This window comes from Phoenix dactylifera, unplaced genomic scaffold, assembly GCF_009389715.1.
Source record: "Phoenix dactylifera cultivar Barhee BC4 unplaced genomic scaffold, palm_55x_up_171113_PBpolish2nd_filt_p 000388F, whole genome shotgun sequence".
Lineage (NCBI taxonomy): Eukaryota > Viridiplantae > Streptophyta > Magnoliopsida > Arecales > Arecaceae > Phoenix > Phoenix dactylifera.
Genome location: NW_024067834.1, coordinates 260,132 through 279,690, shown reverse-complemented (window position 1 = coordinate 279,690; position 19,559 = coordinate 260,132). Strand labels below are relative to the sequence as shown.

Sequence of the window (19,559 nt, the reverse complement as noted above, 5' to 3'; positions counted from 1 at the left end):
TTTCACACACTGCACTTTATACTGCAGACGAAACCATTTTTAAGTCCTAATCATCAACATAAATTTTACAGACAGGAGTATTCAGTTTGTAAACGTATGACAACTCATACATAAAGAACCATAGCAAGCTAGAAGGACCTGCCTCGCTTTTGATTCCAGTATATCCCTGCATGTCACTCCTCTATTCTTTAGGGCTGGAGTGCCTGTTTTGTTAGTTCTGTAATATGTTACGAGGAAACCCCGTTCTTCCTAGATGTATCAAGCAATAGCATTACTGGTCCACCACTGATGAGTGCTGCTTTGCTACGCAGGGCATGGCCAACATAATATGATCGCCATCCTTTGGGCCAATATCTTCAGTTTCGTCGAGTCTTGTATGGAAGTTTAGAAATGCCATTTTAGGTGAAGCAAATATTGTCGAGAACTTTGCATGGTTGGCCATGAAGGGGGAGAACACAATAAGCTCCAGTCAATATTTGAATGAATAAAACAAGAAACCAATCTGAGCCATCCAATTCTATTCTCTTCGCATGCGCCGGGCATTACAGAGCAGCTGCAATCGAGGTGCACCTTCAGAGCCAAACCCACCACCATGTGGCTTCTTTGCTCTTAGGGAGAAGGATGATGAAGAAATGGGCAAGAGATGCTGTTGCTGCTGTGGACTAGGAGATTTATAGGGCCTAACCTTCATCTCTCTGGAAAGCTGAGCACATGGAAGCAGGGAGGGATCTTGCAGCCTCATGGTTTGCCATGTTGGAATACCAAGAGGCGGTCTGTATTGGGCCATTTGAGCCTGCAATATCTGCTGCTGCTGCTGCTGTTGATGTTTAGTTGAGCCACCAGCAAGAACCATTTGCGGTCCTCCATAGAGCGAGTTACCTATATGATGTGGTAGCTGCAGCTGGACAGATTACCAGACAATCAGCACTTGGAAGAAGTTGCAACCAAGTAACAACTCATAAAAGTACAATGTTTCTCGAAAAAACAAAATAGCATCAGCTGAAGCAGAACTGGAATTATAGTATATCTATGAAAATAGTGCGATCTACTACACTACCAGACACCAGCACCACAAAAACTATCACACTTCAAGCAATGAAGTCGCACCATTTTTAAAGATACCCCTCTTGGTGACAAAAAAGCTAACCACTAAATAATGCATTGACAACCATTATAGCAAGTCGTGCATGAAAGCTTCCTCTGAGCATAAGGGTGGAATACACGACCACTCATTTCATTGATTAATAAAAAAGGATCAATAGGCTGGGGACAAGCTAGAAATGAGGCCGGCCCCATCAGGGAGAAGAAAAAAACTGTAGATCGCAAATATCCAATACATGTTTTGCATGACAGCTGAATAAACAGAACACACCTGTTGAGCCGCTGTGGCTGCGAGCTGGTCCAGACATAATGAAGTGTAAGGATTATGAGCGAAGGGGAACGGTATAAGAGAATGATATGAGCCCTGCAAACGGAGGTAAGAACCCGAATTATTTACCCCATTCCAGGGGTCGTTGATTTCACCAGTGGCCAACAATGACAAAAAAGACAACCCTAGTGAGAGGACTCGGATACTAAACAGAACACAGAAAAAAATTAAGAAACGAAGGAGAGGATAAACAAACCAGCGAGATGACAAATACCTGTTGCTGCTGCATATAGGAGCCAGATAACATTTGAGTTGTAGCTTCATCTGTACTCTCCATTATGGAACCACTAGTTCCAGCAGATGTCATGCTGTTCAGACTACTTAACCTAGTTGCTTCATTGCATGCTTGCACGCCAGAATTCATTCCCTCTTTGGCTTTCGCTTGGTTAGTGACGAGCAGAAACTGATGCCTTTTTTCAGTGTTCTGATAGCTCTGAATGATATGGCTTATATACACATGGGTAGTACACCTTTTCCATGACGACCTCCTATCAGCTGACACCTGCAGGAGCCGCACCCAAAAATATAACAAACTCAAGCTTCCAATAAATGAAATCTCCAGTGTGGTTACATCGTTAAGTAGATAATGAGAGAAGCTGAAGGACAATATATCCAAATTTCATAAGCAACTCCAGTGGGGGTAGAACTGTACGTTTATACTCAATTACAGTCCCTCTTTCATTAAAGAACTACTCTTCTAAGATCAGCTATCAATCAGCAAAGACTTAATGCAACAAAAGAATCCATCAAACATGTAACTGTCAAGGGACATAAAATAAAGATATTTAGACAGACAGGTTTCAGGCCTAAAGGGAAACAAATGCTCTTCATATAAAAGCTTGCATGAGGCTATCTAACACTCATATGGAGCAGACTCACTTTAAATTCATCCAAATCCATCTGGAAATTGGTAATATGCCATCTAACACTCATCTTTATTGCACATTTCATCATAATCTACAGAGTCATTCTTCTAAGTAACAGGTAAATGTCCTCATCCACCTAATCTCATGCATACTTTCTTCATGACAAAGTAATTTCAAGATAAGACGGTTGAAAATTGGTATTGACTGCCGTTACAAGTAAAAGAGCATTTTCTTGGGAAAAGTTAAAGGCACCTTGTCAATGCCAAGGGGATCATAGCCCACCTTTTCAGTTGGAAGACCACTTCCATTTGAGTTTAGTCCGTTTGAACTAGTTCTACGCCCGCCTGCAGCAGAGTCTCGCCAGGCAGCAGCTTTAGTTGAAGACCACCTAAAAAAGTAAATTTAAATTAAATGGCATCCAGGTTGCGGAGCATGACCTGTATCAATGAAATATTGTGTTTGGAGTTCCCCATCAGGAGTGGTAGGTGGATTATGAATTACATTGTCAAATGTCCATTATCACTGCTTGGCATACCAGGTCGCGGAGCATGACCTGTATCTGATAAGATAACCAAGATTTTGGAATAATCAGCTAGAAAAAAGAGCTCAGAGAATATAGTAATAAACACACTTAATATGTTCCCCATGTAAAATATCTTTAGCAAGGTACAACATGACAACCTCCCCCATGCATGTAATGTGTTAGAATGTCAGTTTTCTGATTGAAAGGCTGCACATGTTTTTCCGAGGAGGCAGATCCAACCTAAAAAAATGGGGGTACCGTTTCAATAATGTCTGAATAACCAATAACAACTATGACCAAATCTCCAAGTATAGAACATTACCGGCCAAAGATTAATCTCTGATTTGTGCACCGAAAGGGCATCCAATTGTGCTGATCTGCAAGTGAATCAACCGGAACAGAAATCAAGGTGCAATAAGAAATTTTGTGCAATTACCAGCTAACTGTCCCTTTTTAAAAGTCAAACAAAGAATACAAACTAAATAGTACTAACTTGTTCTCAGAGTAAGAATAGAGAGGAGCTTCCAAGAGATTTGATGAATTCAAAGATTCCAAGAGATTTAATGAATTCAAAGAATCCCTTGTAGTTGCATTGTTTGACTGTTCATTCTTGGATGGAGGTGTTCTTTGTAAATCAGGATGAGCTGTTCCATTTGATCCTGGATCCAATTGTTGGTTTACACCGGTAATAGCAGGCTGCTCCAAAACAGAAGGCTCAGGTTTTGCAGTTTCTACAATGGACTCCTCTATGTGAGAAGAGCGTTTTGCCGCTGCAGAGCTGGTGCTTGGAAGCAAAATTTTAGTACTCTCTTCTTTTGAAGCTGCTGCATCAGAAATTACATCGACTTAAAATATAATAAAAAGAAACTTCTTTTGAAAAAATAAAGGCTGTTCTCGAATCCTAGGCACCCTTCAAGTCCAAAGTATTGCTCTAGTGAAAACAAAAGATGGATTCTAGTTGAGTTTACCAACCTTCTGAATGAGAAAAGATGGTTGCTGTTGTCTCTGAGTTTTCCTCCAACATTCTACCTTCCTGACTGATCTTAACTGGCCTGCCATCAGGGATCATACTAGCCAATGCAGACAAAATCTCAGCAGCTTCTTCCTCATCTTTGGTGATTTGTACCTTTAGCTACTTAAACAGAAGGCCAGAAGGTATCAAGAGCCACAAACTGACAATAAAGCTAGAAAGACAAGCTAAGCAAGCATGCTGATAAAAGACCAACCATGTCTCTCTTAAAACTCCTCGAGCCATTAACACAGGGAACGTGGCTACCATTGGAGGCACGACATTTGTTCTTCGAATCCAGCAACGAAGGAGATGCTGATAGCCTGCTGCGTTTGTTCATAGCTGAAGTTGAAAACAGTAAACAAGTATGAATATTACTGATGTCATTTCAGAAAGATTACAAACACGAGGAGATACCAGCAGAACTGAGATCACTCGTTAATTTTTCTTTTTTTCGGAAAAATCATAAGCCAGGTGACCAACTGCCGGCAAAAACGGCAACGAAAAAATTTACTATTCGATATGCCACTTATTTTATGCAAATATTAAACGACAAGAAACAAAAAAGAACATAGTTGATCACGCATTTATCTAATGAAAGAAGAAGATCCAAAGGTTCCCTTCCCCTCAACCAGATCAATACCCTTTTAATAGTGACCATGGAAAAACAGTAGTCTAACCCAACTCAGGATCAAAAAGTGGGAAGTGGGAACTCAAGATTCGGATTCACAAAGCCCTCTTTTATTTACCAAGGAGGATAAGACTAAACTAAGCAGACTACCAGAAACAATACACACACAGATAGTTTTTTATTTCTTTTGTAATAGTATTCAAATAAAAGGAACTGAGAAGCGTTCCATCTGAATTCTTTATACCAGACCGTAATTTCCTAGGCACCATGGCAAGATCCACAGCACTGCAATCCTCAACCTATAATTAAAGTTAAAAAAAATTTAGGAAAGAAAGGGAGAGAAATATATTATTACTTAAAACAGAGTAAAGATAAAACCGCTAGCTAAAGATCGCTAGCCACTGCCGGTACCATCGGGATGGAGAAAAAACAAAAAAGTTCCAACCTTTGACCGGACTGTACCACTCGAAGAAAGGGGCGGGCGTGAAAGACGTGAGTCTCCTCTATCGGACCCACAGCAGCCACCTTCATCGCCCGTCCTGCCGTCCTCTTTATTGATGCGCGAGCCCCACACGAACGCCTTCGCTCTCTCTTTCTGCCATCTCTCCATCGCACTCTCGTCGCCTCCTCCTCCTCCACCACAACTGCTACCGTTCAAAACTGCAACATTTTCTTTGAATTAAGAAAAAGAAAAAAAAGAAAAATCCGACGATAATTTACTAATTTATACAGAAAAACAATGAAAAGATCCGATTTTTTAATGTAAATTAGGCTAGAGGAAGGGGCATAGTTGGTTAGGACTTAGGATTGATACCAGAGGGGGAGGAGGATGGGTGCGAGATGGGCTTGGTGCTGCTACTGATCCGTCCAGATAACGCTCTCTGCTGTCGCTTCGCGGGCGAAGACCGACGCCCCGAGCTGCCGCATCGCTTCAAGTCTCGACCTTTCTCTTTGTCCATATCCTCTACACCCACATCCACACCCAATCACCGATCACATCGTCCTCTCTCTCTCTCTTTCTCTTACTCTCTGACCTCCTTCTCCTCCTCTTCCCAGTCCTCTGTCTCTCTGCAGCCACTGCAAGGGAGGAAATAAAGTGAGGCAGAGACATCAAGGAGCAGATAAAGCGGGCGAGGCAGAGATAAGGGACTGAGAATAGAAAGGAAAAGCTATAAAAAAGAAAAAGAGCGAGATGCCCGGTGAGGAGTTATGAGAGATAATCGCATCAAGGAAAGCCTTTCTTTTCAGGCTCTTTCTATTGTTGGCAGAAGAAAAGGAGTTTCTTTGTGTTCTCTCTTCTAAATATTTTCCAGGAGGAAAGATAAATCCGTCCACTTTTAGATTAGGCACATAGGTTCTCTGCTATCCTCTGCACTCCACCTCTGGAAATCAGAGACCAACGCTGAAGAGAGGTAGATAAAAGGCCAAAGAGAAGCCGAGGGTTAAAGGAAAAGAGATGACTTTAGAATTCGGGTTCGACACCACCGACACAGGAAGATAGATGGAGAGAAAAAAGAGAGAGCTTGAGGGAAGAAAATTATACGAGATATCCGAGGAATCTTATCGAATAGAGGGAGATAAAGGCAAGAACGAGACACTAATTCTCGAATCCCCAGTCCCTATCTTCCGGATTAAACCTAGAAAAAGAATTCCAAAAAAAGAGGAAAGAGGAGGCAAAGAAGGAAAGCTCAGTCAACTCTTTATCGGCCTCAGATCATACAAATCCGAGAACAGGACCAGAAATTTGAACAAGAAACAAATCAAGCCATTTCAGGAGCCAGTGTAAAAATAGATAAAAAATCCAGAACCCGAAATAATATACATCATAAGAGAAGGGTAAGAAGAAGGCATTCCACAAGAACATCCATTCTTTCTCGTACCAAAGAATCCAAAACAAAATAAAAACGAAATTACAGATAGGACTAAAACAAAACAAAGAATACTCCTCGATCGCAGCACCTTCAAGAATCGAAGAGACCCATTTGATCTCCAGCTCTTCTGCCTCTCAGTCTCTCGTTCTGCCTAAAAACCCAAGAAAAAAAAGTACTTCTTTTTGGATGCAATAAAGAGAGAAAAGTAGCCTCGGAGGACGGACTACCGGCCCTGAGAAGCCGTGCCTGTCTGCCGCCCAGAACGGTTTCCCTCTCTCTCTCTCTCTCTCTCTCTCTCTCTCTCTGCCATTCTTTTGGCCTTTTATACCAGCACTCGAGAGCGAGCTAACATCGACGGCTGTCACGCTTCCTGCTCGCCAAGCCGTCCGATCCGCACCGGACCGTTAGAGAGAATGCCACGTGTCACTCCACGTCGGACCGCCGTACTTGATTGCCGGTGGACGGTCCGGATTTCTTCGTACCGTGTTTCATTCCCGGAAGCCCATTCCACGTAGTGGATGTTCTGATTTGATGCGACTCGTCGTTTTCTTTTTGTTTCTTTCCCCTCCTCCAAGACCTCGTTGGTCACTGCATGTTCTTTAGAAGCTAGGTGAGACTGACTGACTACTCGTAATCCCACAATAAACTGTATTTCTATTATAATTGTACTTATAACATCGAGGATGCATCCTTAATGGGAATTTCACATAGAACCTCAATAATTATTTTTAAAAAAAATAGAAGTAGAACTTGATCTTTCTTGCTTCATATTTGTTACTCTATTGTACCATTGTCCATAGAGATAACAATGTTGATATTGCCATACTATCAATGATGCGGTTCATCAGGGCAACTAGAGACTGCTTGGTCACTATCTTTCACTAGAAGATGAAAATATCTATCCCATTTCAACTAAAAAATAAATTCAAATATATCAGCCTAAGGCTCAACCTAATTAACATTGACCAATACTAAAAGAGACAAACTATTTTGTATAGAACCTCAATAATTATGTAAAAGAAAAATTAGAAGTAAAATTTGATCTTTCTTGCTACATATTTATTACTCTATTGTACCATTATCCTAATGAATATTTTTGTTCCGGAAGCCGAGATTAAATTTTGTTGATGTTTGTGCAATCTCTAATTGATATAAAAAGGATTTATTGTAATTCCATTATTCTAAATAGTAAAATATTTTGTTGGACTAGGTTTCGTAATTTTTTTCCTTCACATAGAAAGATTTTCCATGTCAAAAAACTGTGCTGTCTTTTATTTCTAAATTACTTGATTTTGCATGTTAATTGCTTGAGTAAATTGTAGAGATGATGGTTGCTCGGTGAGTGATATCCGATTTAATTATATAAAAAAATAATAATTTTCTATGTTTAGCTAACCATGAAAAAATAATATTTTACAATAGTTTATATTTAGTTGAGCATCTACTTTTTTAAAAAAGTTGTATAAAATACATGTTATATTCTTAATAAAGAAAAGGACTTTACACAATTCTATTTAAAAACTTAAGAGCATTTTTGAAAAAAAAAACTCCATTACTATTTACTAACCAATCGGAGCTGGATTTTTTCATGTCTCACATAAATTTTTCTTTCCTATAAAATAAGAGAATCTTATTCTCTTGAAAAAGCTACTTTTCTATCTTCATCCTTTAAAAACTCCAATAAAATATAAGACATTTCTCCAATTTTTCGTTGACCACACTTTTCTCCTCTTTCCACAAACCAAACAAATCCTTCATAAAAAGAAAAAAAAAAATCATATGAGGTCCAATTTCCACCGACCTAGAATTGAGATAATTTTTTTCCCAAAAGTATATTTAAGTTTTTAGATAAAATGAGATAAAATCTTTTACTTTATAAATAATATGATTTGATCTGTCATTGTAATAGAACATGACATCTGATCTGTTGAATACTCTTCAAGAATTTTACAGTCAGATACAGAAAGTCGTCAAACACGTGTACAATAAACAAGGACTCAAGCTTAATTACATGGCAAAAGCTATTAAAAGCACAGGTTGTATAGTTATCATTTATCCTAGCCTAGTGCCAGAGGCCTACGCGGACTAGTATTTATGTTTGTCTCAGCCATAAGGTTAGGTTAGTTTATAATGTGTTTGCTCATCACCACACAAAGTCGTTCAGAAATACATATGTTGAGAGGGGGAAAAAAAAAGAAAACTACTTCAGGTTCGTTTCTGGAGTCCTTTCAAAAGTTCATGTCGAAGAATGTGAACATTCTTGTGCCAATAACAAATGGCATGCATCAGTCACACCATGCTACCTGCCGGTCCTGAATTTTTCAAGTAGCTCAACTGCAACTGGTTAATTATGAACTATGGGCTGCAGAGATTCTTGAGGTCTTCCTCCTTGGCAAATGAGGCTGGAATGATCCTTGAAGCATAGGGATAAAGATCTTTGTATGAATTCCTTATAGTGCCTTCTGCCACTCCCGTGGCCAAAGAGATATCTGCAACATATTATTGTGAGTACAAAAAAACAATATACTGGAACCACAGGCCAAAAAAAATATTGTTTCCGAACCTCTTAGAGGTTTCTTCTCCTCTGATAGCTGAGTTATCATGTAAATGACAGCTGCTGCGATTGATATAGGACTCCTCCTGCAAAAGCAATGGTTGTTGCAATCCTTGCCAGTTAATACAGATTTTACATTCCTCCCGTTATTGCAAGGTAACATCATATTAGAAGAACTAAAATCTTTGTAAGTGGTTCTGGTTTAAAATAACATGATGATCTCAATATGCTTTTCTTCATGGCCCAAGGCTTGACTTTAATATGATGAGCTTCTCCATGAAAATGTATAGATTATCAGTCAACGCAATGGCTTGGACCATAACTGAACTACTTGCTATCAAAAATAATATATCAACAAATGAAGAGATAAAATATCAACAAGGAATATGGAACAGATGAAGCTACACATAATATCAAGTTATCAGACAAGTGAACCATTCATGGATTTGGATTATGATAGCTGCAGACTTGTAGCTGCCAGCAATGTTTATCTACAGTAAAATGGGGTCAACGTTATCATCTACATAATACAATCTGTAGTACAGTTTCCCTAAATCTCAGCATGACAACCTGAATGATGTTACTAAAAAAAATTGTCAAAATAACTTGATTCGCACTATTGACTAGTGAAAATGAGGTGACTCAACCATATCTCAAAGTCCCCATGAATTGTAACATTTGGATAATGATTATAAGATTTTGCACTGTAAGTTATTAGGTCTAAATTGTTAAAAGATTTCATACAATAAAAACTCCTGTGCCTCTTTCTTTTTCAACAGAAGTATCCATTCAAGAGTATGAGGGGTAGAGAAGGATTGACCAGATAGATTTGAACCTTCAAATGATCATGACAAGATGATATCAAAGATGAGGAACCAACAAAAGAAAAAGGCAAGTGCAAGAGTGAAAAAGAAAAAATAAATAAATAGACACAGAAATGAAAGTCCCTATCTAGTCATTTTCACAATAGTAAACCCATTTCCTGATCCCCAAGACCAGCATCACAAGTTACCTTCTTCATTCTCCCTTGATGTTCTGTGCTTCTCAAAACAGATATTTTCATTCCTCAAGTTCCATATTCCAGAGAATACAGCATGCCATACTTTCTTCTTTACGCATCTTTAAACTCTTAACAGCATCCTACCTGACACCCAAGATCATGTCTTCAACTCACAGTCCTAGGTTATTGAGTGAATGAAAACCTAGCACCAGGAAATCCAAATGAAGTTGCATAGGAGACTAAGCATCGCACTCATTTAGGCAAAATGTTCAGAAACAGTCAAAACTAGCTTCTTGTTAGCAAGCTTCTGTAAGGATCTTTTCTTGAATAGTATAAAGTATAAACAAAGCCTTGGATCCTAGTTGTTTCTAAAAGATTCCATAGCAACTTCTCTAAATACAGAGTGACACCCTAAAGGTCCTGAAAATACAAAAAGATTTTACAGTCAATACCCCAGCAGTCAACCATCTCAATTATCTAGGCTCTTTGTTTCTCCACACCATAACCAATGATAGAAAGAACAGACAATTATGGCATCAAAGGTTTCCTCATTTCAAACATGCCATCTGAAAAAATTGGGCTCTGCACATACTTGTTCCAATATCCTCCCTATATAGAAACTAAACTGGGAGCTACAAGCCATCATGAAAAGCAAGTTAAAAGTTGAAGACAAGACACTTGCAGCACCAAAGATCCTCTAATAACGTTGTTTAGCTAAGGCTAGGCACTTCCATCTACCCCTAACTGGATCAATGGCACTTGATCCTGACTACTGTGCCATGTTACTATGACCAAAAAGCAATGCATTTGACTTTGACTACAAGGCACCAACACCATGACAACCCCCCTTTCCCTTTTCTCTGCGGGCTCCTTCTCACTCCCTAGTTTGTTGCATGGACTGGGCTCATGCAAGTAGAGCATTCCAAGTGAGCCTAGCCCTGCCATGCAATAGCGGCTTATCCCATCGGGGCTGATTTGATACTTCAAACGTCTAATGTGGAAAGAGAAGAGGGAATGATTCAAAGGTTGCTAGGTGGAAAGGTGTGCCATTGGGGCAGGACAGCATTTTTCAGAAAGTGGATTGAGATTCAATTTTAGCTGCTCTTTATCTGCATTCCAAAAGGAATTTCCCCCAACTCTCTTTCCCTCTTTCAACACCTCTTCCTCTCCTAAGCACTCTTTGGCTCCTTTTACTCCTGATCATTCTGATGCTCCCTCTTATCTACGAATAGTTTTTTCTTTGCACTCTCTAGCCAACTCACAGACCTGCTCAAAGTGTCCCAAATTGCTGATTTGGCCATGTAGCATTAATTGTATCTAGAAAGCCAATCAAAATATTTTTTCACTTTTTCAATTCTTTACTTTCTTCTTCTAAAATATTTTTGCAATGTCTATTACTGATGAAAGCTCTTTTGATTTGTTTGCTTTTATCGCTACTGTGTGTTCTACATTTTTGTGAAAACCTGACTGCTTATGTATGTTTACCATTCATCTCTGTTTAGCTTCTAGAAGAACCAATCAAAGCCGGGACTAATCTCCATGTTAATACCTGTTGGCACAAATAACAAATTGATCTCTTCACTGAAATGGGTTTGGACTGATATTGATTATTAAAGAGTTAATGCTGGATAAGAGCAAAACTATAGCACAAGCTGAAATTGCTGGAACTTTCATAAGAATTTACTCGTGCAATGTAGTATATCAAACCCATCAAAACTAAAGGCGTAACAGCTTACAAAGATACTCAAATGGAAAGAGCTGTAAACAATGGTGCAAAAAATGTACACCTATTGAGAGCATTGTAAATAAAATAGTTCATGTATCTATTTTCTGTAATAAAAGTTCCAACACAAATGTCATTATAGGGGGTAGCCTCTTATTTGAAAGGAGCAATTTTCGTAAAATTACTTTTGATGGTCACAAATGTGTGGAAACAATGCAAAAGTAATGGTGATGGTCTTATTCTAAAAAAAAAAAAGAATAATCAGAGTTGCTGCATATATTAAGTTGCTATAATATAATTTTTTTCTTGGTTGTCGTATTACAAATAATGAGTTTCGAAGATTACTGCCTAAAGTGAATTATGGAGGGGGTAAATTTCTTCTCAGTCAGATCTTCTATTTAGGGCAACACCAACTTCAAATTCTTGCTATAGGACATGAGTACCTATCAAGAACAATTGTAATTTAGAACATCTTTATGCTTAAAATAATTTATAGATAAACATATTAGTTAGTTTAGTTTTATGTTTTGTGTTTATTTACGTCAGAATAAAATTGCACTTTAGGTCTGGCAGTCATTTATTTATGCCAAAATAAAAGTGTATTTTAGTCACTTATTAACATATAGTTACATACACCTACATAGTCTAATCCAAGGGATTTTCTTTAAAAAATAATAAATTTTGCAAAATGGCATCATTTACCATAGATCAGAGCAAATGTCAGGAAGATGCTTCCGAATAGGTCCATTGTAATAACTATTCCCAATGCATTAGTTAATAAGAGGAGAGTTTGTGACTGCGAGATGTTTAGGAAAATTAGACTTCATTTTAAGACTTTTCATATTTATTTATCATTTAGTTAAAAGAAGGGATTCCTTTCATTTCACAATCTATGTTCCATATATATCAATCATATACGCAAGTTGGTCATTTTATGACAATTGAAGGATGAAAAAATGTAACTCATAGTGCAGCATAAGCATCAGTGCAGGCACAGCTATTCTTAATGAGTTTGAAGGCTTCAAAACCCTAGATAACTGCAGCACGATGAAGTTTATATTGATCCAAACACCTAGGAGGTTTAAGATACCACATTAAGCAACACATATAACAGTTTATGATGTCTTATGCAGATAAAAAATTATCTCTAGTATAACATCCAGTAAATTTACAAACTGAAAATGCCTTTTAGTGGAGGAAAAAAAACGTTGGGGGCTTGTTTGGTTGTCTGTAAATTTTGATTGATCATAAAGCAGGTTTTATGAAAAACAGAAAGGGGCCAACCTTTTCACAAAACCCATTTTTCAGGTTTCATGACAAATCCCTCTGAAACAGGTTTCACAAAAAGCAACCAATCGGTGATGTTATAAACCTCACTCAATTTAGGTACTCCATAAAGTCATTTTCATAATGCTGACAACCAAACAGCATTTGGGGTGCAATAACAACCTCATGTTCTAACTCTTAACTTGGTATAGTATATTTACTGGCATGCCAATAATTTATTTAGTATTTAGGCTGCCACCTTATACTAGTTACTTAAATGCTAAAAGAAAATATTTATCTATGTTCATGCTTCTTGACTTTCAGTAAGTATTCTAATTGATTATGCTGGCAAAAATGTCTATTTACCATCTGGAATTGAATTTTCTGATATAAGTAAATGTTGAAGGTCCCAAAAAAATTTATTCACAAAATGCATAGAATTTTGTCATCAGATGGTATGCTTCTAGGCAGGCTTAAGGCTTTATATGTTGCCCTAAAGCCCTTCGGTCGTACAAATGCACAACAAGAGCGTAGAAAGCTTGCTAGCTGTCATAACAATTGGATAGACCACAGGTCTAAAAAGCATCCTAAAACTTAGATGAGGGCAAGTCAGATGAGGGAAAAGAACTTCATCAATGATGCTTACTACATAAAAGAGAAATTATAAGAATAATCAAACCAATCAGGAGAATTGTAGGTGATATCAGGAACTTTTCCTAGAACACACAAAAGAAATCAGAAAGTAACATTTTTTACTAATTAACTTTCCAAAAATGTACCTTATATCAAGCTCTTCTGACTTCTGGACTGCTTCCTGAGCAGCCTTGACTGCTTGATTTGACATGCCAAGATGTGAACAAAAACGCCGCTGCAAAATTGAGGAAAACAAAACTCAGAAATCTCTGTAAGACTATCTCAACTACAAAAAAGACTATTTATAAAATAAAAGGATATCAAAAATCTAGCTACAGGAAGAGATGGTAAAACACCGGAACTAACCAGGAAATCCCCAGCATGGATAGTACCCATTTCCATCGATTGACCCATCTCAACTTCAAGCTGCTTTACAATGTACTCTTTTGCCCGACCAATTTCCTTCTTCGTAGCTCCATTGGCAACAGAACAGATTTCTATTTGAAAATACGGGAGTTGATGAAGTACACCCCAAATGATAATTCAGATAAGACTTGTAATAAGATGTCAACCATACCCTTTACAGTTCGAGGCCTGTCCTCTTGGCGACAAGCAATATATAGACAAGCAGCCAAAATTGCATCTTGATTTCGTCCTCTAATGGACTTCAGATCTTCCACTTTCTTATATATCTCATTGGCTCTATCCTTTACAAAACAAGTCATTACGATCATTTAAGTGATGATAAAATCCAACAACATGAACCCCCCAAGGGCATCTTAGAGCATTCACACACAACTGACCATTATCTACCCTCCAGCTAAGTAAAGATACAGCACAAACCAGACTTCAAATGATGACAGCAACAACAACTACGTAAAGTTCTTGTTTGCATAACAAAGAATTAGAAACCAAAAATGGACATAATAAAGGCATCCAAATTAACAACCTCGCCAACAGCTCTAGCAAATAGTTCTAAGCTGAAAAGGTCAGCAAATATGAGTTGTTATGCTATGAATTGAAAGAATAAACGGCTTTTGCAATGAACCGCCAAATCTCCAAAAATACCATCTAAGCACATGCAATATACATAGTATATTCAACAAGGGACATTTGATGGATCACTATGATACCATCCATAAACATTGTTCGCAGTACATTTGATTTAAAAAACTTCTCATTTAAGTCTATATTCTTGTCATTTATGAAGAATCTGGAAGTGGTACATCCCTAAAAGAAAAGTATGGGTTAAGTTAGAGACTCATGGGCCTCGCTTATTTGCTTTACCATACATATAGGTTATAATATTACAGGAAGATGGAATTTATTTTTGAATTTGATGCTCACACCATGCAGCTCGGAGAGAGAAAGAGAGAGAGAGATGCTAACACTTCTGATGGATGGAGGGCTGGGATTTATATCTTGATAATAATGCTTGCAGAAGGGCCGCTTATATCTTGATAATAATGCTTGCAGAAGGGTCGCTCAGAAAGCCTGGTTTCACAAACAGATGGCTCAAGGGAACTTGGCTTATAATAGTAGAGATTATTGCAATAATTGGGAGTGCAATATATGGCACGCAAGAGTCCAGGATTAAAAGGACTCATCATTACAGTACAATATCTATGATAACACCATAAAAGTACGCTATTGACAAGGTAAAGATGCATGTACCATACAACATATGTTCTGACTCAAATAATTGTATATCAGTTTGTTTCAAAACATACCAAAGCAATATGCAACAGAATATATTGATACACATTAATGAAAGCTTGTACCCAACTTTACCAGTTTAAACTTGTGCCTTATCACCTAAAACAGCATTTTTTATATTTGCAACAATACAAGCTCTTCCTCTCCTTGCAATTCATTTTAGAATTTGAAAGCCTAGCACACAGTCGGACAGAGTGACAACAAAACATAATTCTGAATTGTACAAAACCTTCAAAATGAAGGTATACATAAGCTTCAGAGTGAGATTCCCACATTACTAGCGATATGTAAATTACACCTATGAAATTTTGTTAATGCATGACTGTGTAAACATAAGTCAATTCCCTACCTATAGTCCTTATCCTAAATTTCAAGCTTGCACATGATGTTAATGTGTATTTATCAATATGTAAAGTTAATCATCCATCAACATATCACCTGAAATAGGTGATATACAAACAATGTGCTCTACTAGGATAAGAAAAACAGAAGGGATTATTACAATGTAAAAATCAGAAAACAAGCAGCTACAATAGCAGCTCAAAAGTTAAAAGCAAGATAGTAAGATTCTTAGGGACCTACAACATAATTACATCCATTCACACATAAATTATATAAGTAGGAATGGAAAAAACACAAAAAATACTACAACACTATTTCCATTGAGTAGCAGATTACATACACAAGGCAGATCATCAATAATAATAATCTCTAGGATAGAAACAAGATTAAGAGCATGTTTGGATATTCCTACAAGATCGGGATAAAAAAATCCTGCAAGAATCGGGTCTGGCTCGTCCAGCACATATCTTCTAGACTATGTGCACAGATATGTCTAGTATTATAAAATATGAAGCTTGGCCCAGCTTATATCAACTGGACCTCTTCAAATCCATCCTGTAGGATAGAAAAAAGGACTGGTGAGGTCATTTTTTTCTTCCTACAGGATTTGGGCGAGCCTACTCTGAAAGTATTTCTGTGAATACTGTGAGTAGAGGCCTTGCTTGGCCTGTGTTCTTGTGAATCCTATTGGATTGCACAGGATTATCCAAACAGGCACTAATAAGTTTCAAATAGGCTGGGACTCTTATCTAACTCGCAGAAACTGCACATATATCAGCACAGGAAGTAGTAATTATCATTTAAGTTCATCAAAGGACAGCTGTGGCATCTAAATGTGTAAGCAAGAACTTATGCACATAAACAAAACAACACCAGTCACATGCATATATACTTCTAAGGTGAACCACAGGCCTGCTCTAGATAGTTTGATCTTTTGTTTTTCCTTATATTTTGGTGATAAATTTGCCATTGATTAGAATTATAAAAGCTTGAAGGCTAAAAATATCAATTAGCAAATTGAAGGCAAAACCAAAAGGATGAAATAGAAGATACAAATATATCAGAAATAAAATGAAAAAAGTTCATAGTGATTCATGCTTGTAAATTGCCTTCCAGGAAAGGTTTTTAGTTACTTAGATCTCTGCGTCTGATTGGGTGGCCAATAACTAGATGGACCAAGATCGCGCTATATCTTGGCTGAGATGGAAATTTTGGAAAACTGGAAAAGAATCCAGATTTCCAATATTATGGTCGATAATATAGCAACTGAGGTTTAAACTTGGTCTCAGTTTTGATTCTGGCCAGGTCGATGGAGTTTCCATGTCAATGGTTTCAGAAGTTTTGCTGGCATGTTTGTTGTCCAAAATGATTATAAATCATATGATAAGGTAATAGTCAAACATTTCATGTGCCTAGCATTTCTTCCAGAACTAAGCCAGATTTTCCTTCATCAAGAAGATAAATTCTCGTAATATTGACTCCAAAGGGAAGGTGGTTCTGCATCCAAAGACTCCTATCATAGCGACTTTAAGCTGTAACATGAAAAGGTGTTCAATAATGGTTCAAAAATCTTGTGACTCTTTCCATCTATCCATACTCAATCATCAAACCCAGCAGCTAATCCCCTCCTTTACATAGAGAAACAACAAAGAAAAATTAAAAGAATGGAAGTAGCACTGCAGAGATGAACAATGGAAGCCCACTGAACATCTATGAACGGTCAAAACATGCACCAATACTTTGCTCCATAGGCTATTTTGCTTATGCTATGAACATTAGAATGCAATGCATTTCCCTGTAACATACCCTGCCTTCTTCCCTCTTCGTCACGACTATTTCCCAAGTCTCCAAAAATCTTAGAGAGCTATCCTGGAAAACATAAGCTTAGAATGCATAACCAATAGGTGGAATTTAGATCCCATTAGCTGGTATTTAAGGATTCATTTAAGGCTATTGTTTTTGCCTACTGTTGCTTTCATAAAGAATTTGTCACCGATACACAAAGTGCAATTGTTAAGTCAGGAGCTCGCTGCAAAATGTTGTCGAACTTAAATGGACTTGCTATGATTTGCATGTAGATGGACCAGATTTGCAAGCTTAATTTTTGTGGTTTAGAAGTTTTATGTAATTTTCATATTAAATTTAGTTGTCATTAAAGAATCCAAAAGTTGTCAATACCAATGAACAACTTCCATCTTATTAGTCTCAACTCAAACTTCTGATTTTAGAACACTATAGACATACGCATACAACTCTCTTGCAGGAAAGAAAAGGGTAAATAAATCAGCAAAAATCTCAGCACATAGGAGAAAAACCCACAATGCATTGCCATGAACATCATTAGAAAATTAAAACAGAAGACATCTGATAAGCTACAGTGAGACCAGTATTTGATACAAAAGCAAACAGAAGGAACGAGCCATAAGAATTTATTAAAAAATAGCAATGTGATTTATACAGCTTGACAGCAAAAAAAAATTAAAATCATCCTTACCCCCAACCATGTTATTTACTCTCAAAATTCATCTCAAAGAAATGATGTTGCTTTTATAAAAATTCTGCAGAATAGAAACCATATGCAGACTAGTTTTGTACCTTGATAGTGGCGACAAGACCCAACCTGAAAGAAAAGGCCACTAGATCAGTACTAGCTTTAACATTGAATTTGAAATTTAGAACATTTAATTTGAAATTTAAAAATTATGCAATAAGACAATTTGGATTATCTTTTTCATGGAAACAAAAGACACATATTACGTCTTACAAGCTAACATGATTCGATCAATATTATCAATATCAGGAACGTTAGTGTTGTTTATCTGGTTTCTAGAAACAAACCTAGTGCTTGTGGCCCAATTTATAAAGAGAACCCAAGAAGACATTTGAAGAACAAATATTTTCTTAAAAGCATCCAACTGTTTCCCACTTGTGTTCAATTCTTTTTCTATAATACATCTAGCCATATGTGTGCCTCAGGCATGACACAAACAGCAAATGGATTCCAGTTTTGTAGAAAAAGACAAAAGAAAATGTCACTAAGTTTACCAGTCTTCCACTCTACCATACGTCATGGATTGTAGAATAATAAATTAAAGGGATTACTTCAGGGTTTAGCCATTGTTTGTTGATTCACATTATTACAAAGATATCTAATTTGCTGGCAGACGTTTTTACATTCCAGACATATATAGCATGCTCGATTCAATACCTAAACGTAATAGCACTCAGTCTAATTGACCATCGAAAAGAGCAAGAAATCAAGAAGAAGGAAGATGGAGATGGGGGGTTAGTTAGATCTAGAAAAGGACCTGTCGGCCATATTGGCGATGGTGCGGAAGGCAAGGATGAGGGAGCGGTCGGGGTTGGAGCCGCGGGTCTGCCAGCGGCCGAGGGAGGAGGAGAGGAAGTCGCCCTGGGCGCCGTTGGGCTTGGCGATGACAGTGGAGAGGCCGCCGTCGGTGAGGAGCGGGTTGGATGGACCGCCGACACGGACTGGGTCGTTTTCAGAGGATTCGTTGGCGAAGGTCCGCCACTCGGAGGTCTCGTCGATGGAGTGGGCCTCCAGCACCAGCCCGCACTCCAAGCACACCATGTCCCCCGCCGAGTGGTCCAACACCACCTCCGTGCTCCGCTTGCAGTCCGGGCAGAACGAAGCGTCCGCCATTCCTTCTTTCCTCTTTTTCAATTTTCCTCTCTCTCTCTCTTTCTCTTCCGCTCCCGTAGCTCTTCCTCTGTTTTCCTCCTTCCCGCGGTCGTGCTGTCGGTAAGGGAACGGAGCGGCAAGCAGAACGGAACGGAAATGCGGTTCCTGGAATCTCCCTTGGGAATTCTTATGCGCACGCGAGCGGGTGCTGTTGACACGACATGCGCGTGAGCATTATTTATTAGTCGAGGTCACGTGGCATGCACGTGAGAGCATTACTTGGCTCGCAAACGACCTTCCACCTAATATAATAAGCTCTTGATTACTCACTGAAGTGAAAACTACAGTCAAAG

The 19,559-nt window shown here is 38.1% G+C and overlaps 2 protein-coding genes across 8 annotated transcripts; both read right to left on the bottom strand.

Annotated features, from left to right (window-relative positions):
- Window positions 1-6,625, bottom strand: LOC120105892. 7 transcript variants are annotated; one of them, XM_039118644.1, is made up of 14 exons: window positions 6,418-6,625; window positions 5,273-5,535; window positions 4,904-5,118; window positions 4,703-4,757; window positions 4,045-4,169; window positions 3,791-3,950; window positions 3,312-3,642; window positions 3,141-3,195; window positions 2,977-3,058; window positions 2,797-2,854; window positions 2,578-2,683; window positions 1,644-1,931; window positions 1,373-1,465; window positions 1-901 (listed from the first exon to the last, which is right to left on the bottom strand). In XM_039118644.1, the coding sequence occupies exons 2-14, from the start codon at window positions 5,415-5,417 to the stop codon at window positions 518-520; spliced, it is 2,097 nt and encodes a 698-aa protein (XP_038974572.1). In that variant the 5' UTR covers window positions 5,418-5,535; window positions 6,418-6,625; the 3' UTR covers window positions 1-517. The 7 variants fall into 7 exon arrangements, with proteins under 7 accessions (XP_038974572.1, XP_038974575.1, XP_038974574.1 ...); XM_039118647.1 differs by having other exon boundaries at window positions 3,312-3,639; XM_039118646.1 differs by having other exon boundaries at window positions 5,273-5,526.
- Window positions 6,626-8,229: 1,604 nt separating this feature from the next.
- LOC103703995 (transcription initiation factor IIB) lies at window positions 8,230-19,555 on the bottom strand. Its single transcript, XM_008787108.4, has 7 exons — window positions 18,872-19,555; window positions 18,159-18,183; window positions 14,083-14,212; window positions 13,872-14,002; window positions 13,652-13,740; window positions 8,893-8,969; window positions 8,230-8,818 (listed from the first exon to the last, which is right to left on the bottom strand). The coding sequence occupies exons 1-7, from the start codon at window positions 19,225-19,227 to the stop codon at window positions 8,685-8,687; spliced, it is 942 nt and encodes a 313-aa protein (XP_008785330.4). The 5' UTR covers window positions 19,228-19,555; the 3' UTR covers window positions 8,230-8,684.
- Between the last annotated feature and the right edge of the window lie 4 nt (window positions 19,556-19,559).